Here is a 25,720-nt window from a genome sequence, read left to right on the forward strand (position 1 = left end):
TTATATATGTTTTCTTTTAAAAACAATTTTAATTATTGATTTTGATTTGAATGTTAACTCTATAAGCTTAGGCAACACAAGTACTGTGTTTTGTCTTTCCACCCATCACTTGGAGAACTTGTGTCAGATTTGCTGCAGGTAGTGGATAATTGTTGACAATAAGAGAAGTATCCAGAAACTCTCTTTGTGAGGTGTGGCAGTAAATGTTATATAAGCTGGGGCTTCAGTCCATGGATGAAGTCACAAAGAATTGGACACGACTGAGTGACTGAACAACAACTAGGGCCTTGAAGCTGGAAAAACTTTGACTTAGTTTGTGTAGGATACTGATGATCTCCATCAGGTAATGGGGCTTGGGCTGAGTAAAAGACTTTGCAGAGATGGTATTTAGATATTTGTTTGCAAAAGTAGATATACATAAAGGGTACCCTGAAGCTATGAGCTAATAGTAAGCACTGAAGAGATTAGAGATATATAATTGGGCAAGTCATTTTTTGTAGCTGTTTTCAATGTGGTATGTAAAACAAACCTTCTCTTGTGTGTCTTTCAAACTTCTTTCTAAGTGTTTATGAAGCATATTTATTGTTTTGTGAATGGTTGCTTATTTTCTGCTTATGGATGGCATATGGAGAAACTGGAGGTTGCACATGTTGAGTATATTCTTAGTGAGTTGAAAGTAATTTTTATAGTCATTCCTTATCTCTACTTTCTTTCTTTTTAATTATCATGGTAGTCTCCTTACCTTTCAGTCTCTCGTATCTCACTTGGTCAACACCCACTCCTTTATGAACAGTAAATTCAATCACCTAAATGTCTGTGCAGCACTTACACAGTTAACATGAAGACAGTTGGCTCATTGCTCTTAGCTACTGTGGGAAAAATGGGTGGAAATTTCAAGCCTGAAGAGAAAGAAAACTTGGGTGTCATTGATGTATAATTTTTTCTTATGTTTCTTTTTTCCTCCAGATAAAACCAGTTAATACACTTTGTAGGAAAGCAGTTGATGAGTGTGACTTTGAAGAATTTTGTAATGGGAATCAACCAATCTGTGTGCCTGACACTTACGCACGCGATGGAGAACTTTGTGAGTCGGGTGACGCCTACTGTTATAAAGGACGGTGTAGATCAGTTAACAGACAGTGTAGCAGAGTACTTGGAGCAGGTAATGACCACAGTTTTCCTTGTAGTTTCTAAATTCTGATGATTCCAAATGGTGTTATTTAATGCTATAAAAGATGTAAGTGTAATTTTAAAATAAGTGTATATTATGTATGTGTGTGCTAAGTTGCTTCAGTCGAGTCTGACTCTTTTTGCGACCCTATGGACCATATCAGAGAAGGCAATGGCAACCCACTCCAGTACTCTTGCCTGGAGAATCCCATGGACAGAGGAGCCTGGTGGGCTGCAGTCCATGGGGTTTCGAAGAGTCCGACACGACTGAGAGACTTGACTTTCACGCATTGGAGAAGGAAATGGCAACCCACTCCAGTGTTCTTGCCTGGAGAATCCCAGGGATGGCGGAGCCTGGTGGGGTGTTGTCTATGGGGTCGCACAGAGTCGGACACGGCTGAAGCGACTTGGCAGCATGGACCATATGGATTGAAGGCAAGAGGAGGAGGGGGCAACAGAGGATGAGATGGTTAGATGGCATCACCAACTCAATGGACATGAGTTTGGGTAAACTCTGGGAGTTGATGATGGACAGGGAGGCCTTGTGTGCTGCGGTTCATGGGGTCGCAAAGAGTTGGACACGACTGAGTGACTGAACCGAACTGAACTGATGGACCATAACCCGCTAGGCTCCTCTGTGCATGGGATTCTCAGGCAAGAATACTGCAGTGGGTTGTCATGCCCTCTTCGAGGGGATCTTCCCAACTCAGGGATCGAACGCATGTCTGTTATGTCTACCTGCATTGGCAGGCAAGTTCTTTACCACCAGCGCCACCTGGGAAGCCCATACTATGTATGGGCCCAGTGTATATTACTGTTAAAGGAAGTAAAATTTTCTTGATTCTGAGAAAAAGCTTCAGATCCCCTAGAGGAGGAAATGACAACCCACTCCAGTATTCTTGCCAGGATAATCCCATGGACAGAGGAGCCTGGTGGGCTACAGTCCATGGGGTCACAGAGTCGGATATAACTGAAGCAACTTACACACTCACACTGTTTTCCACAGTGGCTCCACCAATTTACATTCCTGCTAACAGTGTATGAGGATTCCTTTATTCACATTCTCTCCAGTATGTGTTATTCATGTTCTTTTTGGTGATAGCCATTCTGACCAGGTGATATTGTTATTTTATGTGCATTTCTCTCTTTGAAATCTTTTCATGTGCTTGATGGCCATTCACATTTCCCTTTTGGGAAAATGTCTCTTCAGTCTTTCTGTCCACTTGAATATTTATTAATCATTACTTTGTTACGTGGTATCTGCAACAAAAGCAGAACAGGTTTATAGTCAATGACAAATGGCTCAATTGAAGCAGATCACTGACTGTTAGATCAGATACAGAAGAGAAACAGCTACCCAGCAAAAGCTGGCTGAAACACAGCTTTGGATCATATCAGTTCTGATGCTTTATCTATTTTCTGTGATATATCAAATTATCCTTCAGAATCATACATGATTCAATTTTTTGATGGGTTGGTTCTAAAAACAAAAAATTCATGCTGATTTTCAGAGCTTGAACTGCTGTTTCCTCTGTTAACTGAGATCAATCAGAGAAGCAGAACCCCTAGGAGATACAAAAAATGTGGGATTTATGTAGAAGTTTGAGCTTATACAGGGGCACAATCCAAATCCACCTCATCAGTTCATTGTTTGACTTCTACTTTATCTGATTTCTATTTTTCCTCTAAACATTTTCCTAAAAATGTGAAGAGAAACTGCCAAATCACCATGCACTATATATTAATACATTCAAGAGAGCAGACCAATAACATGGTTCAAAATGGTCTCTGGACACCAGCTCCAGGATGACTCTTCTAAGCTTTCATTAAAATAGTCATGAAAATTCTGTAAAAGACAAAATGTATAAAATGAAAAATGAAAAGAGGTAGACAAAATGATGACAATATTGGAATGAACTCTATGAAACCTTAAAGTACATGGAATAAGATTGATGAGAATCTTCCTGTTATGGGTTGAAATGTGTCCCCCTCAAAATGATATGTTAAGTCTGTTAAAATACTCAAAGAGTACAATTTAACTGATCTAAGCAAGTTTTATTTTTTTGCTTCATGAAGCAGACAGTCTCCCCTCTCAGGAGTCCAGAGAACTATGAAACAAGGACACAGGACTGTGAACTTGTATAAAAGAAGGCAATCAGGGAATAAGGGGAAAGTATTTGACTTCCACTAATTGACTGGAATTGCATATCAGACCTTATTTAGAACAAAGAAATCATTACAGATTCTTGGCGGTTGGGTTTGGCTGGCTGGACATACTGTGCTTCTGGTCAAGGGGAGTATTTATAGGACCATGAAAGTTATCTATGTTTTGGTTTGCTGACCTGGCATCCCACCAGAAATGGCTCCATCTTGGGCCTAGAAATTTATTTCAATAAGTCCTAATATCCTCAGCAGCTCAAATATGGGTTTATTTGTAAATGGAGTCTGTAGAGAGACTATCCAGTTAAAGTGAGGTCATTAGAGTGGGTGCTACTAAAGTATGACTGGTGCCCTTATAAAAGGGGTAATTTGGGCATTCACACAGGGGAAGCAATCTAAAAACAAAGTGAGAAGATGGCCAGGTGACTGGAGTGATACATCAATAAGCCAAGGAATTCCAAGGATTGCCAGTAAACACCAGAAGCTAGAAAAGACAAGGGAGGATTCTCCTCTAGAGACTTCAGGGAGAGGACAGCCCTGCCAACATCTTGGCTTCTGATTTTAGTCTCAAGAACTGTGAGAAAACAAATTTCTGTTATTTTATGCCACCTAGTTTTTGATGCTTTGTTACAGCAGCCCTAGGAAACGAATAGGCTAGCAATGCTTCCTTACATGGGATAATTCATGGTGTGGTCCTATGACAATTTTTTTAAATGTACTCTTCATCCTAGGTCACCCTCTTTAGGTTGGTGTATAAACTGTACTAAAAACTCCCATGGGCACCCATCGTCTGCCTTGAAAATTCCTTCAGATTTGCCTTGTATGTGTTGTTGTTCTTCAGTTGCTCAGTCATGTCCGACACTTTGCAACCCCATGGACTGCAGCACACCAGGTTTCCCTGTCCTTCATTATGGAGTTAGCTCAAACTCATGTCCATTGAGTCAGGGATGCATTCCAACCATTTCATCCTCTATGCCCTCTTCTCCTCTTGCCCTTAGTCTTTCTCAGCATCAGAGTCTTTTCCAGTGAATTGTCTCGTTGCATCAGGTGGTCAAACTATTGGCACTTCAACTTCAGCATCAGGCCTTCCAATGAATATTCAAGGTTGATTTCCTTTAGGATTGACTGGCTTGTTCTCCTAGCTGTCCAAGGGACTTTCAAGAGTCTTCTCCAGAACAACAGTTCAAAAGCATCAGTTCTTCAGCACTCAACCTTCTTTATGGTCCAGCTCTCACATCCATACATGACTACAAGAAGAACCATAGCTTTGACCATATGGACCTTTGTTGGCAACGTGATGTCTCTGTTTTTTTAATATGTTGTGTAGGGTTGTCATAGCTTTTCTTCCAAGGATCAAGTGTCTTTTAATTTCATGAGTGCAGTCACTCTCCACAGTGATTTTGGCGCCCGAGAAGATAAGTTTGTCACTATTGCCAGTTTTTTTCCCATCTGTTTACCATGAAGTGATGGGACTAGGTGCCAAAATCTTAGCTTTTGAATGTTGAATTTTAAGTCAGCTTTTTCACTCTCCTCTTTCATTTTCATCAAGAGGCTCTTTAGTTATTTGCTTTCTGCTGTTAGAGTGGTGTCATCTGCATATCTGAGATTATTGATATTTCTCCCTTCAATCTTGATTCCAGCTTCTGCTTCATCCAGTCTGGCATTTCACATGATGTACTCTGCATATAAGTTAAAATAAGCAGGGTGACAGTATATAGCCTTGATGTACTCCTTTCCCAATTTGGAACCAGTCTGTTGTTCCATGTCCAGTTCTACCTATTGTTTCTTGACCTGTATACAGGTTTTGCAGGGGGCAGGTAAGGTGGTCTGGTATTTCCTTCTCTTTAAGAATTTCCACAGTTTGCTGTGATCCACACAGTGAAAGGCTTTAACATAGTCAATGAAGCAGAACTAGATGTTTTCTTGGAATTCTCTTGCTTTCTCTATGATCCAATGGATGTTGGCAATTTGATCTCTGGTTCCTCTGCCTTTTCTAAATTCAGCTTGTGCATCTGAAAGTTCTTGGTTCACATACTGTTGAATCCTAGTTTGAAGGATTTTGAGCATTACCTTGCTAGTGTGTGAAATGAGAACAATTGTGCGGTAGTTTGAACATTCATTGGCATTGCCCTTCTTTGGGATTGGAATGAAAACTGACCTTTTCCAGACCTGTGGCCACTGCTGAGTTTTCTAAATTTGTTGGCATATTGAGTACAGCACTTTCACAGCATCATCTTTTTCGGATTTAAAATAGTTCAGCTGGAGTTCCATCACCTCCACTAGCTTTGTTTGTGGTAATGCTTCCCAAGGCCCACTTGACTTCACACAACAGGATATCTGGCTCTAAGTGAGTGATCATACCAACGTGGTTATTCGGGTCATAATAATTCAGTCAACCTTTTCTGTACAATTTCTTTTTTCTTTTAGGGTCTAGAGGTGCTCCATATTCCTGTTATGATGAAATAAATGCAAGAGCAGATAGATATGGAAACTGTGGCAGGGGAATTTGTGGGTTTAGGTATGTATTTAGAAAATTATAATTTTGTTTGGAATGTAGCTTGTATATTGCTAAGATTCTGGAATACATGTACAAACTAAGATGCCATTTTATAACAGGTTTTCTCTGTTTTATGATCTGAGCTGAACAATATTACCTACTTCCTACAGATAACATGTGTTCAATAGCTGTAATGTTATATCAATGACCATAAAAATCACGTCTATTGACAGGATGAGGTAGTCATTGTGTGAAGTCCTTTATATATACTTATATTTATACTATGTATTTAAACATATATTTGTATACATCAAATGTTTGTAGTTAGAATCATTTATCCCATTTTACTAATGAAAAAAGACAGAACACCAGTAATCACTTGCTCAAATTTCAGAAGCTAATATAGAACAGATCAGGGCTGTCAGATTGCAAAAATAGTTTATTTTTCCCTTGCTACATTTCCTCACAAAACACAAAGAACCACATCATACATGAATCAGTATGCTTCTAAAGTTTACTTACAGAAAACTTGAAATTTGGATTTAAATTATAAAAATATTTTTTTAAAATTAGCTGTATCAGCAATCTGCTTTATTTATGTAAATAATAAGAGAGTTTTTTTTTTCTTCTTTATGCTTTTAGTCAATCGATGTGTGGAAAATTAGTTTGTGCCTGGCCATATAAAACTTTAGTATCACGAACAAATTTATCTGTGATCTATACTCATGTAAGAGATGAAATATGTGCATCAGGATTTCTGAATGCTGAGAAGTTACCTAGAGATACATTTACCACAGTTCAAGAACCTGAAGACAGAGATGAAACATTTGTAGAAGATGGCAGTATATGTGGTCCTGAAATGGTAATTAGAAGTAAAAATTTTAAATGTTTTAAAGTTATATTTTACACTTATGCTGATTTTGACAATATACCAACCAATGCATTTAAAAATAGCCTTATAGAGGTATCATTTATCATAAAATTCATTCATGGTAAGTGCACAGTTCACTCAGTTCAGTCACTCAGTCATGCCCCACTCTTTGTGACCCCATGGACTGCAGCATGCCAAGCTTCCCTGTCCATCACCAACTCCCAGAGCTTACTCATGTCCATTGAGTCGGTGATGCCATTCAACCATCTCATCCTCTGTCGTCCCCTTCTCCTCCCACCTTCAATCTTTCCAAGCATCAGGGTGTTTTCCAATGAGGCAGTTCTTCACATCCGGTGGCCAAAGGATTGTAGCTTCACTTCAGGATCAGTCCTTCCAATGAGTATTCAAGATTGATTTCCTTTACCATGGACTGGTTGGATCTCCTTGCAGTCCAAGGGACTCTCAAGAATCTCCTCCAACACCACAGTTCAAAAGCGTCAATTCTTTGGTGCTCATCTTTCTTTATAGTCCATCTCTACATCCATACATGACTACTGGAAAAACCATAGCTTTGACTAGATGGATCTTTGTTGGCAAAGTAATGTCTCTGCTTTTTAAAATGCTGTCTAGGTTGGTCATAACTTTTCTTACAAGGAACAGGAAACTTTTAATTTCATGGCTACAGTCATGATCTGTGGTGATTTTGGAGGCACCAACAATAGTCTATCACTGTTTCCACTGTTTCCCCATCTATTTGCCATGAAATGATTGGACTGGATGACATGATCTTAGTTTTCTGAATGTTGAGTTTTAAGCCAACTTTTTCCCTCTGTTCTTTCACTTTCATCGAGAGGCTCTTTAGTTTTTCTTCACTTTCTGCCATAAGGGTGGTGTCATCTGCATATCTGAGGTTACTGATATTTCTCCTAGCAATTTTGATTCCAGCTTCTGCTTCATCCAGCCGGGCATTTCACATGATGTACTCTGCAGGTGTCAGGAATCCTCTGGCCCTTATTAATTCCTGAATATTCAGGAAGGGATGGCCTTGTGTTTTGTAAGTCTGGAATTTTAATCTTTATCTTTTCTGAGAATAACTACCTTGTAAGATAGGATATATGCCCACACCGTGTTGATTAAAACACCATTGCTCCACCAGAGCTTTGGTCCCTGTGTCTTTCTTTCTTTCTCTTCCTCTGTTTCTTTTTATCTTTCTATTTCTGACTGATTCCCTGGGCCATGAAAGCCAGCTGCATAACCCAGAGAATATTAGCCTCTTTCCTTCTTTCACTTTCTTATCGTCAACTCCGGACCACCAAGTTCCGGTCCATTAAAGGACCAACAAGCAGGGTAACAATATACAGCTTTGATGTACTCTTTTCCCTATTTGGAACTAGTTTGTTTCATGTCCAGTTCCTTTTTTAAAAAAAATTATTTATTTTACTTTACAATATTGTATTGGTTTTGCCATACATTGACTTGAATCCGCCATGGGTGTACATGTGTTCCCCATCATGAACCCCCCTCCCAACTCCTTCCTCATCCCATCCCTCTGGGTCATCCCAGTGCACCAGCCAGCCCCGAGCATCCTGTATCATGCATTGAACCTGGACTGGCGATTCGTTTCACATATGATAATTTACATGTTTCAGTGCCATTCTCCCATATCATCCCACCCTTGCGCTTTCCCACAGAGTCCAAAAGATTGTTCAATACATCTGTGTCTCTCTTGCTGTCTCGCATAGGTGGTTATCGTTACCATCTTTCTAAATTCCATATATATGCGTTAGTATACTGTATTGGTGTTTTTCTTTCTGTCTTACTTCACTCTGTATAATAGGCTCCGGTTTCATCAATCTCATTAGAACAGATTCAAATGTATTCTTTTTAATGGCTGAGTAATATTGCATTGTGTATATGTACTATAGCTTCCTTATCCATTCGTCTGCTGATGGACATCTAGGTTGCTTCCATGTCCTGGCTATTATAAACTGCTGCGGTGAACATTGGGGTGCATGTGTCTCTTTCAATTCTGGTTTCCTTGGTGTGTATGCCCAGCAGTGCAATTGCTGGGTCATATGGCAGTTCTGTTTCCAGTTTTTTAAGGAATCTCCACACTGTTCTCCACAGTGGCTGTACTAGTTTGCATTCCCACCAACAGTGTAAGTGGGTTCCCTTTTCTCCACACCCTCTCCAGCATTTATTGCTTATAGACTTTGGATAGCAGCCATTCTGACTGGCATGTAATGGTAACTCATTGTGGTTTTGATTTGCATTTCTCTGATAATGAGTGATGTTGAGCATCTTTTCATGTGTTTGTTAGCCATCTGTATGTGTTCTTTGGAGAAATGTCTGTTTAGTTCTTTGGCCCACTTTTTGATTGGGTCTTTTATTTTTCTGGAATTGAGCTGCAGGAGTTGCTTGTATATTTTTGAGATTAATTCTTTGTCCATTGCTTTGTTTGCTACTATTTTCTCCCATTCTGAGGTTGTCTTTTCATTTTGCTTATAGTATCCTTTGTTGCACAGAAGCTTTTAATTTTGATTAGGTCCCATTTGTTTATTCTTGCTTTTATTTCCAATATTCTGGGAGGTGAGTCATAGAGGATCCTGCTGTGATTTATGTCGGAGAGTGTTTTGCCTATGTTCTACTCTAGGAGTTTTATAGTTTCTGGTCTTACAGTTAGATCTCTAATCCATTTTGAGTTTATTTTTGTGTATGGTGTTAGAAAGTGTTCTAGTTTCATTCTTTTACAACTGGTTGACCAGTTTTCCCAGCACCAGTTGTTAAAGAGATTGTCTTTTCTCCATTGTATATTCTTGCCTCCTTTGTCAAAGATAAGATGTCCAGAGGTCCGTGCATTTATCTCTGGGCTTTCTATTTTGTTCCATTGATCTATATTTCTGTCTTTGTGCCAGTACCTTACTGTCTTGATGACTGTGGCTTTGTAGTAGAGACTGAAGTTGGGCAGGTTGATTCCTCCAGTTCCATTCTTCTCTACAAGATTGCTTTGGCTATTTGAGTTTTTTTGTATTTCCATACAAATTGTGAAATTATTTGCTCTAGTTCTCTGAAAAATACCATTGGTAGCTTGATAAGGATTGCATTGTATCTATAGATTGCTTTGGATAGTATACTCATTTTCACTATATTGATTCTTCTGATCCATGAGCATGGTATATTTCTACATCTATTTGTGTCCTCTTTGATTTCTTTCATCAGTGTTTTATAGTTTTCTATATATAGTTCTTTTGTTTCTTTAGGTAGATTTATTCCTAAGTATTTTATTCTTTTTGTTGCTATGGTGAATGGAATTGTTTCCTTAATTTCTCTTTCTATTTTCTCATTGTTAGTGTATAGGAAAGCAAGGAATTTCTGTGTGTTAATTTTATATCCTGCAACTTTACTATATTCATTGATTAGCTCTAGTAATTTTCTGGTGGAGGCTTTATGGTTTTCTACGTAGAAGATCATGTCATCTACAAACAGTGAGAGTTTTACTTCTTCTTTTCCAATATGGATTCCTTTTATTTCTTTTTCTGCTCTGATTGCTGTGGCCCAAACTTCCAAAACTATGTTGAATAGTAGTGGTGAGAGTGGGCACCCTTATCTTGTTCCTGACTTTAGGGGAAATGCTTTCAATTTTTCACCATTGAGGATAATGTTTGCTGAGGGTTTGTCATATATAGTTTTTATTGTGTTGAGGTATGGTCCTTGTATTCCTGCTTTCTGGAGGGTTTTTTTTTTCTTTAATCATAAATGGATGTTGAATTTTGTCCAAGGCTTTCTCTGCATCTATTGAGATAATCATATGGTTTTTATTTTTCAACTTGTTAATGTGGTGTATTACATGGATTGATTTGCGGATATTGAAGAATCCTTGCATCCCTGGGATAAAGCCCACTTGGTCATGGTGTATGATTTTTTTAATATGTTGTTGGATTCTGTTTGCTAGAATTTTGTTAAGGATTTTTGCATCTATGTTCATCAGTGATATTGGCCTACAGTTTTCTTTGTTTGTGGCATCTTTGTCTGGTTTTGGTAGTAAGGTGATGGGGGCCTTATAGAATGAGTTTGGAAGTTTACCTCCCTCTGCAATTTTCTGGAAGAGTTTGACTAGGATAGGTGTTAGCTTTTCTCTAAATTTTTGGTAGAATTCAGCTGTGAAGCTGTCTGGTCCTGAGCTTTTGTTTGTTGGAAGATTTCTGATTACAGTTTCGATTTCCACACTTGTGATAGGTCTGTTGAGATTTTCTATTTCTTCCTGGTTCAGTTTTGGAAAGTTATACTTTTCTAAGAATTTGTCCATTTCTTCCAAGTTGTCCATTTTATTTACATATAGATGCTGGTAATAGTCTCTTATGACCCTTTGTATTTCTGTGTTGTCTGTTGTGATCTCTTCATTTCTAATTTTGTTGATTTGATTTTTCTCCCTTTGTTTCTTGATGAGTCTGGCTAATGGTTTGTCAATTTTATTTACCTTCTCAAAGAACCAGCTTTTGGTTTTGATAATTTTTGCTATGGTCTCTTTTGTTTCTTTTGCATTTATTTCTGCCATAATCTTTAAGATTTCTTTCTTTCTACTAACCCTGGGGTTCATAATTTCTTCCTTTTCAAGTTTCTTTAGGTGTAGAGTTAGGTTATTTATTTGGCTTTTTTCTTGTTTCTTGAGGTATGCCTCTATTGCTATGAACGTTCCCCTTAGCCCTGCTTTTACAGTGTCCCATAGGTTTTGGGTTGTTGTGTTTTCATTTTCATTCGTTTCTATGAATATTTTGATTTCTTTTTTTAATTTCTTCTGTGATTTGTTTGTTGTTTAGCCTCTATATGTTGGAGTTTTTAATAGTTTTTCTCCTGTAATTGACATCTAATCTTACTGCATTGTGGTCAGAAAAGATGCTTGGAATGATTTCAGTTTTTTTGAATTTTCCAAGGCTAGATTTATGGCCCAGAATGTGATCTATTCTGGAGAAGGTTCCGTGTGCACTTGAGAAAAAGGTGAAATTGATTGTTTTGGGATGAAATGTCCTATAGATATCAATTAGGTCTAGCAGACCTATTGTATCATTTAAAGTTTGTGTTTCCTTGCTAATTTTCTGCTTAGTTTTCTATCCATAGGTGTGAGTAGAGTATTAAATTCTCCCACTATTATGGTGTTATTGTTAATTTCCCCTTTCATACTTGTTAGCATTTGTCTTACATATTGTGGTGCTCCTATGTTGGGTGCATATTTATTTATGATTGTTATATCTTCCTCTTGGGTTGATCCTCTGATCACTATGTAGTGTCCATCTTTATTTCTTTTCACAGCCTTTGTTTTGAAGTCTATTTTATCTGATATGAGTATTGCGACTCCTGCTTTCTTTTGGTCTCTGTTTGCATGGAATATCTTTTTCCAGCCCTTCACTTTCAGTCTGTATGTGTCCCTTGTTTTGAGGTGGGTCTCTTGTAGACAACATATATAGGGGTCTTGTTTTTGTATCCATTCAGCCAGTCTTTGTCTTTTGGTTGGGTCATTCAACCCATTTACATTTAAGGTAATTATTGATAAGTATGATCCCATTGCCATTTTCTTTATTGTTTTGGGTTCAAGTTTATATACCCTTTCTGTGTTTTCTGTCTAGAGAAGATCCTTTAACATTCGTTGGAGAGCTAATTTAGTGGTGCTGAATTGTATTAGCTTTTGCTTGTCTGTAAAGTTTTTGATTTCTCCTTCATATTTGAATGAGATCTTTGCTGGGTACAGTAATCTGGGCTGTCGTTTATTTTCTTTCATCACTTTAAGTATGTCCTGCCTTTCTCTTCTGGCCTGAAGAGTTTCTATTGAAAGATCAGCTGTTATCCTCATGGGAATCCCCTTGTGTGTTATTTGTTGTTTTTCCCTTGCTGCTTTTAATATTTGTTCTTTGTGTTTGATCTTTGTTAATTTGATTAATATGTGTCTTGGGGTGTTTCACCTTGGGTTTATCCTGTTTGGGACTCTCTCGGTTTCTTGGACTTGTGTGACTATTTCCTTCCCCATTTTAGGGAAGTTTTCAACTATTATCTCCTCAAGTATTTTCTCATGGTCTTTCTTTTTGTCCTCTTCTTCTGGGACTCCTATGATTTGAATGTTGGGGCGTTTCACATTGTCCCAGAGGTCTCTGAGGTTGCCCTCATTTCTTTTGATTCTTTTTTCTTTTTTCCTCTCTGCTTTATTTATTTCCACCATTGTATCTTCTACCTCACTTATCCTATCTTCTGCCTCCATTATTCTACTATTGGTTCCCTGCAGAGTGTTTTTGATCTCATTTATTGCATTATTCATTATATATTGACTTTTTTATTTCTTCTAGGTCTTTGTTAAACCTTTCTTGCATCTTCTCTATCCTTGTCTCCAGGCTATTTATCTGTAACTACATTTGCTTTCAAGATTTAGGATCATTTTCACTATCATTATTTGGAATTCTTTATCAGGTAGATTCCCTGTCTCTTCCTCATTTGGTTTGGTGGGCATTTATCCTGTTCCTTTATGTGCTGAGTTTTTGCTGCCTTTTCATCTAGTTTATATTGCTGTGTTTTGGGTGGCCTTTCTGTATTCTGGCAATTGGTGTTTTCACTTTATTGTGGAGGTTCATCACTGTGGGTGGGGTTGGACAGGTGACTTGTCAAGGTTTTCTGGTTAGGGAAGCTTGTGTTGGTGTTTTGGTGGGTGGAGCTGGATTTCTTCTCTCTGGAGTGAAATGAAGTGTCCAGTAATAAGTTTTGAGATGTCAGTGGTTTTGGTGTGGCTTTGGTCATCCTGTATATTGAGACTTGGGGTTATGTTCCTGTGTTGCTGGAGAATTTGTGTGGTATGTCTTGCTCTGGAGCTTGTTGGCCCTTGGGTGGTGCTAGATATCAGTGTAGGTATGGAGGCATTTGATGAGCTCCTATCGTTTAATGTTCCCTGGATTTAGGAGTTTTCTGGTATTCTCAGCATTTGGACTTAAGCCTCCTGTTCTGGTTTTCAGTCTTATTCTTACAGTAGCCCAAAGACTTCTCCATCTATACAGCACTGATGATGAAACATCTAGGTTAATGAGGAAAAGTTTCCCCACAGTGAGGGACACCTGGAGAGGTACACAGAGTTACATGGAGATGAGAAGAGGGAGGAGGGAGTTAGAAGTTACCAGGAGGAGCAGAGGGGAAATCAAAGGGGAGAAAGCAAGCTAGCCAATAATCACTTCCCTACGTGCTCTCCACAGTCTGGACCCCTCAGAGATGTTCATGGACTTACACAGAGAGAAGAGGGAGGAAGGAGACAGAGGTGGCCAGGAGGGTAAAAGGGGGAATCAAAAGGAGAGAGACAGATCCAGCCAGTAATCAGTTCCCTAAGTGTTCTCCATAGCCCAGAACACAAAAAGAGATTCACCAAGTTGGGTAGAGAAGAAAAGGGGGCTGGGGGAGATAGAGGCAACCTGGTGGAGAAAAAGATGACTCAAAAGGGGGAGAGAGCAACCAGGCCAGTGATCCTGCTCCCAAGTAAAAATGGGTACTGAAGATTGGGTTCTTAAAGGTACAAAGTTGATAACAAATACCAAAAAGCAAAGATTAAAAATCTTGAGTAGAGGTTAAATTCCCAAAAATACAATATTTTTTAAAAAAAAAGGAAGAAAAAAAAATCAAACCAACCAACCAACAGACAACAACAAAAAAAACAAAGTCACAGAAAATAGAAAATGTGTATATATGAAGTTTTTTTTTAAAAAAATAGGGTCTTTTTTTGCAAGGTAATAGTAGGTTATAAATATGAAAACTAAAGGAGTAATGGGGAGTTAAAAAATAAAAAAAATTTTAAAAACAAGGTAAAAATAAAAAAAATTTAAAAAAATTTTTATTTAAAAAAATGATGGTAGTAAAAATATATCTGAGACTTTCTCTGGAGCTCTTGCAGACAGTGTGGGGTCAGTTCCTCTTCAGATAGTTCCTTGATCCGGCTTGTACTTCTCAAGGTCTATAGACCCCTTCCAAAGTAGTTGGTGCTAACTCCAGAGTTTTAATCTTTTGCACCTGTCACTTCCAAAGCGGTTCCCTCTGTTTATTTTAGCTTCAGTTTGCTGGTGTCTTCAGTGTCTAATTTCTGCCCTGCCACAAGGGGCGCTTTTTTTTTTTTTTTTTTTTTAGGCTCGCTTGTTCAGTCGTGCTTTGGGGAGGGAGGTACACTGTGAACAAATATCACTGGTGTGTGCTCACAGTGATTCAGCCACACTGGGTTTGCCCCGGCTCACGGCGTGTGTACTTTCCCAGTCTACACTGCTCAGATCCCAGGTTGCTCTGCCGGGAACTGTCTGAGGCTGGCCCTGGTTTGCATGCCCTTCCCAGGCCTAAGCCACTCAGGTTCAGGTTCTCGGGTACTCCACAAAGGCGCAGACTTGGTTGGGCCTGCGTTTTGCACCCGTCCCAGGCCCAAGCAGCTCAGGTGACCAGGTGCTTGGCGCGCGGATTCGCCCCCAGTTGGAGGCTGCAACTTACCCCCTCACCCGTTTCAGCTGCCCGGTTTTCTGGGTGTACAACGGGCGGGCTTTCTTAGGTGTGCTGTGTGTCTATTCTGGGGAGCTGGTCTCTGGCTGCGACCCTCCCGGAGGATGCCTATCGTCCAGAGTCCCAAGAAGTCTTGGTTAGCAGAGAAGTCTGCTTGCAGTTTTGTATAGGATGCCTCTCTGGGGCCGAATGCCCCCTTCCAGCTCTGGCTGCCCTCGCCTGCCTGTCTCCAGTGGGGGGATGGGTCGGTCCGCAGCCGGCTAGCTCTGCTCAGTCCTTTGTTCTGAGTGTGCCTGGTGGTGTCTTAGGTTAGGGCTTTTCATGGGATAGCTGTCCCACTGTCTGGGTTGCTATCTTAAACTAGTTCCTTCAGATTGCCCTCAGGGCATTCAGGCCCTTACCCTAAGCAATGCAGCCCGCTCCAGTCCCTGTCCCTTCCCTGCTTGCTAGTGAGGGATGCGAGCGTCCAGGCTGCTGCTCTGCTGGGAGTTGCTATTAGGCATATAATCTGTGGGTTTTAATTATTTATTTATTTTTCCTTCTGGTTGTTTTGCCCTCTGAGATTCCACGGCTCGCCACAGGCCTGCCGGAGGGTGTTTCCTGGTATTTGGAAACTTCTCTCTTTTTTAAGACTCCCTTCCACGGATGAATCTCCATCCCTACCTCTTTTGTCTTTCTTTTTATGTTTTATATTTTGTCCTACCTCCTTTTGAAGACAATGGGCTGCCTTTCTGGGTGCCTGATGTCCTCTGCCAGCAAGCAGAAGTTGTTCTGTGGAATTTGCTCAGCGTTCAAATGTTCTTTTCGATGATTTCTGGGGGAGAAAGTGGTCTCCCTGTCCTATTCCTCTGCCATCTTAGGACCGCCTCCCCATGTCCAGTTCTAACTGTTGCTTCCTGACCTGCATACGGATTTCTCAAGAGGCAGGTAAGGTTGTCTGTTATTCCTGTTTCTTTAAGAATTTTCCACAGTTTGTTGTGATCCACAAGTCAAAGGCTTTGGCAAAGTCAATAAAACAGAAATAGATGTTTTTTCTGGAGCTCTCTTGCTTTTTCTATGATCCAGTGGATGTTGGGAATTTGATCTCTGGTTCCTCTACCTTTTCTAAATCCAGCTTGAACATCTGGAAGTTCACGGTTCACGTACTGTTGAAGCCTGGCTTGGAGAATTTTGAGCATTACTTTACTAGCGTGTGAGATGAGTGCACTTGTGCAGTAGTTTGAACATTCTTTGGCATTGCCTTTCTTTGGGATTGGAATGAAAACTGACCTTTTCCCATCCTGTGGCCACTGCTGAGTTTTCCAAATTTGCTGGCATATTGAGTGCAGCACTTTCACAGCATCATCTTTTAGGGTTTGAAATAGCTCAGCTGGAATTTCATTACCTTCACTAGCTTTGTTCACTGATGCTTCTTAAGGCCCACTTGACCTTGCATTCCAGGATGTCTGGCTTTAGGTAAATGATCACACCATCATAGTTATCTGGGTCGTGAAGATATTTTTTGTATAGTTCATCTGTGTATTGTTGCCACCTCATCTTAGTATCTTTTGCTTTTGTTAGGTCCATACCAGTTCGGTCCTTTATTGTGCCCATCTTTGCATGAAATGTTCCTTTGGTATCTCTAATTTTCTTGAAGAGATCTCTAATCTTTCCCATTCTACTGTTTTCCTCTACTCCTTTGCACTGATCGCTGAGGAAGACTTTCTTATCTCTCCTTGATATTCTTTGGAACTCTGCATTCAAATGGGTTGGGTGTATCTTTCCTTTTCTCCTTTGCCTTTAGCTTCTCTTCTTTTCTCAGTTATTTGCAAGGCTTCCTCAGACAACCATTTTGCCTTTTTGCATTTCTTTTTCATGTGGATTGTCTTGATCTCTGCTTCCTGTACAATGTCACAAACTTCTGTCCATAGTCTGTAAGATCTGTCTGTAAGGCACTCTGTCTGTAAGATCTAATCCCTTGAATCTATTTCTCACTTGCATTGTATAATTTTAAGGGATTTGATTTAAGTCATACCTGAATGGTCTAGTGGTTTCCCCTACTCTCTTTAAGTCTGAATTTGGCAATAAGGAGTTCATGATCTGAGCCACAGTCAGCTCCCAGTCTTGATTTTGCTGACTGTGTAGAGCTTCTTCATCTTTGGCTGCAAATAATATAGTAAGTCCGATTTTGGTATTAACCATCTGGTGATGTCCATGTGTAGAGTCTTCTCTTGTTTTGTTGGAAGAGGGTGTTTGCTATGACGAGTGCGTTCTCTTAGCAAAACTCTTGTTAACCTTTGTCCTGCTTCATTTTGTACTCCAAGGCCAAATTTACCTGTTACTCCATATATCTCGTACTGCCTACTTTTGCATTCCAGTCCTGTATAATGAAAAGGACATCTTTTTTGGGTGTTAGTTCTAGAAGGTCTTGTAGGTCTTCATAGAGCCGTTCAACTTCAGCTTCTTTAGCATTCCTGGTTGGGGCATAGACTTGGAGTACTGTGATATTGAATGGTTTGCCTTGGAAACAAAGAGAGATCATTCTGTCGTTTTTGAGAGTGCATCCAAGTACTGCATTTTGGACTTTTGTTGACTATGATGGCTTCTTCATTTCTTCTAAGGGATTCTTGCCCACAGTAATAGATATAATGGTCATCTGAGTTAAATTCACCCATTCCAGCCCATTTTAGTTAACTGATTCCTAAAATGTCAATGTTCACTCTTGCCATCTCCTGTTTGACCACTTCCAGTTTTATCCTGATTCATGGACCTAACATTCCAGTTTCCTATGCAATATTGTTTACAGCATCAGACTTTATTACCATCAGCAGTCACATCCACAACTGGGCGTTGTTTTTGCTTTGGCTCCGTCTCTTCATTCTTTTTGGAGTTATTTCTCCACTGATCTCCAGTAGCATATTGGGCACCTATGGACCTGGGGAGTTCATCAGATCAGCACAGTTCATTGCTTTTAATTAATTTTTGCGGTTGCACAACCATTGCCACATTAGGTTTTAGACCACACTATCACCGCCTGAATTCCCTCTTGCCCATATAGAACAAAGCAGCACGCCAGTTTCCCCTAGTATTAATGTCTAACAGTAGTACAGTACATTTGTTATAATCAGTGAACCAATATTAATATATGATTTTTACCTGAATATACCATTTTTAGTCTGAATTCATTCAGATTTCCTTAGCCTTTACTTTGCGTCCTTTTGCAGTATTCCGCTCAGAATACCAGAACATTTATTGAATGTGCCCTTAGCCTCCTCTTGACGCCTTCTCAAAATTTTCTTTTTTGATGATCTTGACACTTTGGAGTAGAACTGGTAGATATTCTGTAAAATGTCCCTCAATTTGGATTTGTGTAATGTTTTTCTTGGGATTAGACTCGGTTTATATGTTCTTGGAAAGAAAATTGCACAGGTAAAGTGCACCTTCATTATATGAATTATATGTGTGTCTCGATGTTAACCTTGATTACCTGGCTGAGGTGATGTTTATCAGATTTTTCATTGTAAAATTATTTCCCCCCCCTTCTATAGTGTACTTTATTTTAAAAATTCACTATGTATGTACCAGACTTAAAGAGTAGTAAGTTATGTTCCATCATATCGAGGGCTCAGGAATCTATATACTTTTTTTTTAATTGAAGTATGGTTGATTTATGATATTATAAAAACTTCAGGTATACAACGGAGTGATCCATCATTTCTACAGATTATACTCCATTTAAAGTTATGATAAAATATTGGCTATAGTCCTTTTGCTGTACAATATATCTTTGTAGCTGATTTATTTTTTATATATTCTTAATCCCCTGTGCTTCTCTTGCTTCTCATTACTTCCCTATACCACAGGTAACCACTAGTTTGTTTCCTATACCTATTTCAGTTTTGTTACGTTCATTGTTTCTTTTATATTTTATATTCCATATATGTGATAATATATAGTATTTGTCTTTTTCTTTATGACTTATTTCATTAAGCATGATACCCTAAAACTCCTTTTGTTCTCATAAAAGGCAACATTTCATTCATGCTTATGGCTGAGTAATAATCTATTGTATATATATATCACACATCTTCTTTATCCATTAATATATTGATGGACACTTAGGTTGTTTCCATATCTTGGATGTTATAAATAATGCTGTTTTGAACACTGGGGTGCATATAGCTTTTTAAAGCAGTGTTTTCATTTTCTTTCGATATATATTTAGGAATTAGGAGTGGAATCGATGAATCACATCATAATTCTATTTTTATTTTTTGATGAATTGCTATACTGTTTTCCACAGTGGCTATATTGGCTTACATTCCCACATACAGTGCACTATATATTCTTTTTCTCCACATCCTCTCCAGCATTTGTTATTTGTAAACTTTTTGATGATAACCATTGAAGAGGTGTCTGTGAAGAGCTGACTGTGGCTCAGGTCATGAACTCCTTATTGCCAAATTCAGACTTAAATTGAAGAAAGTAGGGAAAACCACTAGGACATTCAGGTATGACCTAAATCAAATCCCTTACTATTATACAGTGAAAGTGAGAAATAGATTTAAGGGACTAGAGGTGATAGACAGAATGACTGATGAACTATGGATGGAGGTTCATGACATTGTACAGGAGACAGGGATCAAGACCATCTCTGCGAAAAAGAAATGCAAAAAAGCAAATTGGCTGTCTGAGGAGTCCTTAGAAATAGCTATGAAAAGAAGTGAAAAGCAAAGGAGAAAAGGAAAGATATAACCATTTGAACACAGAGTTGCAAAGAATAGCAAGGAGAGATAAGAAAGCCTTCCTCAGTGATCAATGCGGAGAAACAGAGGAAAGTAATAGAATGGGAAAGACTAGAGATCTCTTCAGGAAAATTAGAGATACCAAGGGAACATTTCATGCAAAGATGGGCAGAATAAAGGACAGAAATGGTATGGACCTAACAGAAGCAGAAGATATTAAGAAGAGGTGGCAAGAATACACAGAAGGACTATACAAAAAAGATCTTCGTGACCCAGATAATCACGATAGTGTGATCACTCACCTAGAGCCAGACATCCTGGAATGCAAAGTCAAGTGGGCCTTAGGAAGCATCACTATGAACAAAGCCAGTGGAAGTGATGGAATTCCAGCTGAGCTATTTCAAACCCTAAAAGATGATGCTGTAAAAGTGTTGCACTCAATATGCCAGAACATTTGGAAAACTCAGCAGTGGCCACAGGACTGGAAGAGGTCAGTTTTCATTCCAATCCCAAAGAAAGGCAACGTCAAAGAATGTTCAAACTACCGCACAACTCACTCACATGCTAGTAAATGCTAAAGCAATGCTCAGAATTCCCCAAGCCAGGCTTCAGCAATACATGAACCAAGAACTTCCAGATGTTCAAGCTGGTTTTAGAAAAGGCAAGGGAATCAGACACCAAATTGCCAACATCTGTTGAATCATAGAAAAAGCAAGAGAGCTCCAGAAAAACATCTATTTCTGTTTTATTGACTTTGCCAAAGCCATTGACAATGTAGATCACAGTAAACTGTGGAAAATTCTGAAAGAGATGGGAATACCAGATCACCTAACCTGCCTCTTGAGAAATTTGTATCCAGGTCAGGAAGCATCAGTTAGAACTGGACACGGGACAACAGACTGGTTCCAAATAGGAAAAGGAGTACATCAAGGCTGTATATTGTCACCCTGCTTGTTTAACTTATATGCAGAGTACATCATGAGAAATGCTGGGCTGGATGAAGCACAAACTGGAATCAAGATTGCCAGGAGAAATGTCAGTAACCTCAGATATGCAGATGATACCACCCTTATGGCAGAAAGTGAAGAGGAATTAAAAAGCCTCTTGATGAAAATGAAAGAGGAGAGTGAAAAAGTTGGCTTAAAGCTCAACATTCAGAGAATTAAGATCATGGCCTCCAGTCCCATCACTTCATGGCAAATAGATGGGGAAACAGTGGCTGACTTTATTTTTCTGGTCTCCAAAATCACTGCAGATGGTGACTGCAGCCATGAAATTAAAAGCCGCTTACTCCTTGGAAGGAAAGTTATGACCAACCTAGATAGCATATTAAAAAGCAGAGACATTGCTTTGCCAACAAAGGTCCATCTAGTCAAGGCTATGGTTTTTCCAGTAGTCATGTATGGATGTAAGAGTTGGACTATAAAAAAAGCTGAGTGCCGAAGAGTTGATACTTTTGAACTGTGGTGTTGGAGAAGACTCCTGAGAGTCCCTTGGACTTCAAGGAGCTCCAACCAGTCCATCCTAAAGGATATTAGCCCTGGGTGTTCATTGAAAGGACTGATGTTGAAGCTGAAACTCCAATACTTTGGCCACCTGATGTGAAGAGCTGACTCATTTGAAAAGACCCTGATGCTGGGAAAGATTGAGGGCAGGAGGAGAAGGGAACGACACAGGATGAGATGGTTGGATGACATCATCGACTCGATGGACATGGGTTTGGGTGAACTCCAGGAGCTGATGTTGGACAGGGAGGCCTGGCGTGCTGAAGTTCATGGGATCACAAAGAGTCGGACATGATTGAGTGACTGAACTGAACTGAACTGAACTGAAACTTACTCATTAAACATTCCTTTTCTTAGAAGGTCATTTAGCCATCTCTCTCATGAGAGTCTCTCATCATTCTATTACCGCATATAATTTCCTGTTATCCTTGCTTTTCTCCTCATTTTTTCCCCCACATGGAATAGTAACATGCCTCGTTTGCTCCTCATACACATGATTTTATTATATCAACCTCCCATGGGAAATTTCTCGGCTCTAACTGCTCATGGTAGTCGTCTAAACTCTGCCTGCAGAGATCTTGACATAATGGTGTCAGATACAGCCCAGTCCTGGGTATTTTTTAAATGCTCCTCACATAATGATTGAACTCAAAACACTAACCAAATTATTCTTCTGGATATTTTTGTTTCTAAGAGGACTTCTGGTGCTAGATGGCAAGAAAATAAAACTTTCAACTTCTTACATGACTATATTTTTACAATATGAAGGCACATAGCTTATTTCACATTTATTTCAATGCTGTCACAATTATAATTTTATGTTTTGAATTTTTATGCCAGTTCTTGGTAATATGAATCCTTGAATTTTTTCTCATGTATTATCTGTACGCACAGTCTAATTTGATGGTTTGGCTGAATTTGTTTTTCAATCTCTTTGCTTTGTTTTAGTATTGTGTGAACTTTTCCTGTGTAGAGCTTAAATACCGCATGGATAAAACCGCATGCGATAATGGTATACATTGTGCATCAAAAGGAGTAAGTAATTTCAGTTTTCATTTTAGGTAACATGCTTTGAACAATTCAGTCAGCAGTTTGGAGATTTAAAGAAATCTTTTGAGTAATTTTTTTTTTTTTTTATCATTTTCATGCTGCTTGGTGTGATTTAACAGTCTATAATGTACAGTCTCAATTTTACTTTCTTGAGAACTCTTGCCAAACTGTTTATTAGAGAAGATTTAGAAACATTTAAGATGATTCTGGAAATATAAAATGATTGGTAAATATGTGGGGTGGATATGCTATAGGTACCGTGTGTACCATTTAGCCAAAATGATATTATTTTTACAGAGAAAAGGCAGGAACTGGTAAATAAGGTCATTAGAAGTGTCTTGTTCATTAATTTAGTGCCCTGACTTTTCTGTGAAGTTAGGAAGTAAATGATAATTAGTGACATGTTACTGTTGATTGATAACATCTTGGTCTGGTTGTGGGGAGAGTTGAAAGAATTTTTAAAAATGATTTGGCAACAGAAGCCAGATGTACTTTCTACAGTATAGGAAATTTCAAGGGAAAATTTGTGACAATTTGTTGAATTTATACACTTAAGATAAATTCTCTGGAATAAATTATCTGTTCAATAAGTATAGAATATTCATTGGTCTCTATGGAAAACCAACTTTGTACATAAAAATTGTTCTATTTTCTAATTATTCTAGATATGCAACAATTTTAACAGTTGCCATTGTTTGCCAGGGTTTGCACCTCCTAACTGCAAGCCACTTCCAGGAGAATTTGGAAGTATCAATGATGGACACACGCACAAAACTGGTTAGTGTCTTTAAAACTTTGTTAATCTAAGGCAATATGTAAGAAAATAAAGTTTAGGTTCCAGGCCACATTGCAAAGCAACTAATGTCAACAAATATGGTTTTATTTTACTCATAAGATTTTAAAAAACTAAGACAGTTTAAGTTTGTACTCCTTCTGTATCAATGTTGATATTGTTTACTAACAAAAATTGTACCTAGTGGTAGGAAATTTGAAAAGTAGAAATTACAGTGTACCTAATTTGATCAGTTAATTTAGATTTTTCACTTTGGATTGTCTCACATATGCTTGGTTTAAAATGGTGTTAGTTATCATTGTCATCTTTCAGGCCACTCCTTTCTCTTGCATTGTAGGGGCTCCAACCTAAAGTTTAAAATTTTACCTTGAAAATATCCCCATCCCTAGGGTTCTTGAGTATTGTTTTGAGGTCAAGTAGGTCTGGATGAGACTGAGAACAACTGGAGGATATTCCTGATTTCAGAAAAGGATGTCTGTTCAACTTTACACCTTTTCCTTTTGGGTCAAATAAATGATGAACTCCTGGGCAGGCTTATATGCAGCTTGAATACCAAGGGAAGGCATACGTAGGGGAGTAACTTTTTAGACAATTAAAATACAGATATATCAGACTGTGTGTAGACCAAAAAAAGGAAATATAATCATTTAACATGTAAGAAATAACTATATATATTATTTTCACATAAATATGTAGAAAAAAATAGGTATTTATTTTAAATTTTATATTATTCTGTATTGTGTACTTTTGTTGTATAAGTGAAGTGAAGTCGCTCAGTCATGTCTGACTCTTTGTGACCCCATGGACTGTAGCCTACCAGGCTTCTCCATCCATGGGATTTTCCAGGCGAGAGTACTGGAGTGGGTTGCCATTTCCTTCTCCAGGTTGTTACATAAATTGCTATTATTTAAGTGAAACAGCAATAGAACTAATTAACAGTGCTTATCAATAGTAGTTTATAGAAAAACCAATTAAAAGTAATAATATATGAACAAAAACTATACTTCCTAATGAGAATATAATGTATTCTCTAATAAAGCAATCTACTTTACCTCTTTTTAAAAACCCTGTACTAGATATTTAAGTTTTGCATGGCTATCTTCGTTTTTCTTAAAATACATAAATGTAAGATTTTTAGAAAGAAAGAATAAAGATATAACAGGGAAGATATAACAGAAAGAATAAAAATATAACAGGAATAATTAAAGATACCCTCGTATTTAATGAAAATAACATTGACTTGCTTCTTTCAGTGCCATAATACAGTCAGACATATTTTTTGTTTCATTCTCCAGTTATATTTTTCTGAACTGCAGCCTTTAAGATATCCTTCTTTTAAGTGGTAGCAACGTGGAATAGAATCAAATGTAAAATTCATTTTGACCTGATGTTTTGTTTTAACAAGCCCACATTTACTGAATTGTGGTATCAGTTCATTGTAATGGCATTATGCTAAGTATCTTGACAAAAGCAGTTGACCATAGGATACTAAGGGTTCTCTTTACTAGATAAAGCAGATTTTCAGGCTTGGAAAAACTATTAATATTTTGCAGCTCTCCAAAAATGTTTAAATTCATTGCATAGGCTATCCATGTCTCAAATGCCCATCATTTTTATGCACTCCAAAGCACACTGGATGTTAAATATTTCTTTTTCAGGGAACGTGGCTTAAAGCATAGAAGTAATCTTAGTTGGTGAAATCTAATTTGAATTCCATATAAATTACCGTTTTAATAAAGGAACTGAGGAAGTCCTTCCTAACTTGCTCACCCATTGCTGGTTACATTTTTTGAGTAAAGCAGTCTTTATTTCCAAAAGTATGAGTCGTTTTTTCAGTGTATGAATTGTTGTCACAAGCTATGCAAATCATAAAACTACCAAGGTGTAGTCAGTACATCCTCTTCTGGAATTCTGAAGGCCTCTTCACAGATCATCAGATTGCTTTGGAAAAGCAGTGTATAAATTTCCATTTCATTGTGAACTTTCTTTTCTCTATTCTCGTCTGCCATGAATTTCAACATTAGAGAAGTATTTTCTTCTTGTCCAGCCTTTTAAAAATAAGATTTTACATCAGGTAAATATTTTAGCTTGGGCTTCCCAGGTGGTTCGGTGGTAAAAGAATCTGCTTGTCAATGCAGGGGACCCTGATTTGACCCCTGGGTCAAGAAGATACCCTGAGGAGGAAATGGCGACCCCCTTCAATATTCTTGCCTGAGGAATTCCATGGTCAGAGGAGCCTGGTGGGCTATGGGGTGGCAAAGAGTCGGCCATGATTGAACACACACACACTACACTGCAAATATTTCAACATATCTTCTATGGCCAGCAAAGAGTACAACCATCTTGTACACTTGTTTAAGGGAGCAATGTCTTTCCACAGTGTGAAGTTAAAAAAAAAAAAAAAAAAATCTTGTTACATGCTTCTGCACATTTTGAAGAAACTAAAAGTGA

At 38.5% G+C, this 25,720-nt stretch overlaps 1 protein-coding gene across 1 annotated transcript in view; it reads left to right on the top strand.

Moving 5' to 3' along the window:
• Window positions 1-25,720, top strand: part of LOC133050491 (disintegrin and metalloproteinase domain-containing protein 5-like) — an 81,462-nt gene that overhangs the window by 27,603 nt on the left and 28,139 nt on the right. Inside the window, exons 6-10 of the mRNA XM_061134687.1 lie at window positions 967-1,162; window positions 5,758-5,848; window positions 6,470-6,689; window positions 22,375-22,461; window positions 23,142-23,253. Of these exons, the coding sequence (XP_060990670.1) occupies window positions 967-1,162; window positions 5,758-5,848; window positions 6,470-6,689; window positions 22,375-22,461; window positions 23,142-23,253 (706 nt within the window). The remainder of the gene's footprint in view (window positions 1-966; window positions 1,163-5,757; window positions 5,849-6,469; window positions 6,690-22,374; window positions 22,462-23,141; window positions 23,254-25,720) is intronic.

Source organism: Dama dama, chromosome 32 (genome assembly GCF_033118175.1).
Source record: "Dama dama isolate Ldn47 chromosome 32, ASM3311817v1, whole genome shotgun sequence".
Lineage (NCBI taxonomy): Eukaryota > Metazoa > Chordata > Mammalia > Artiodactyla > Cervidae > Dama > Dama dama.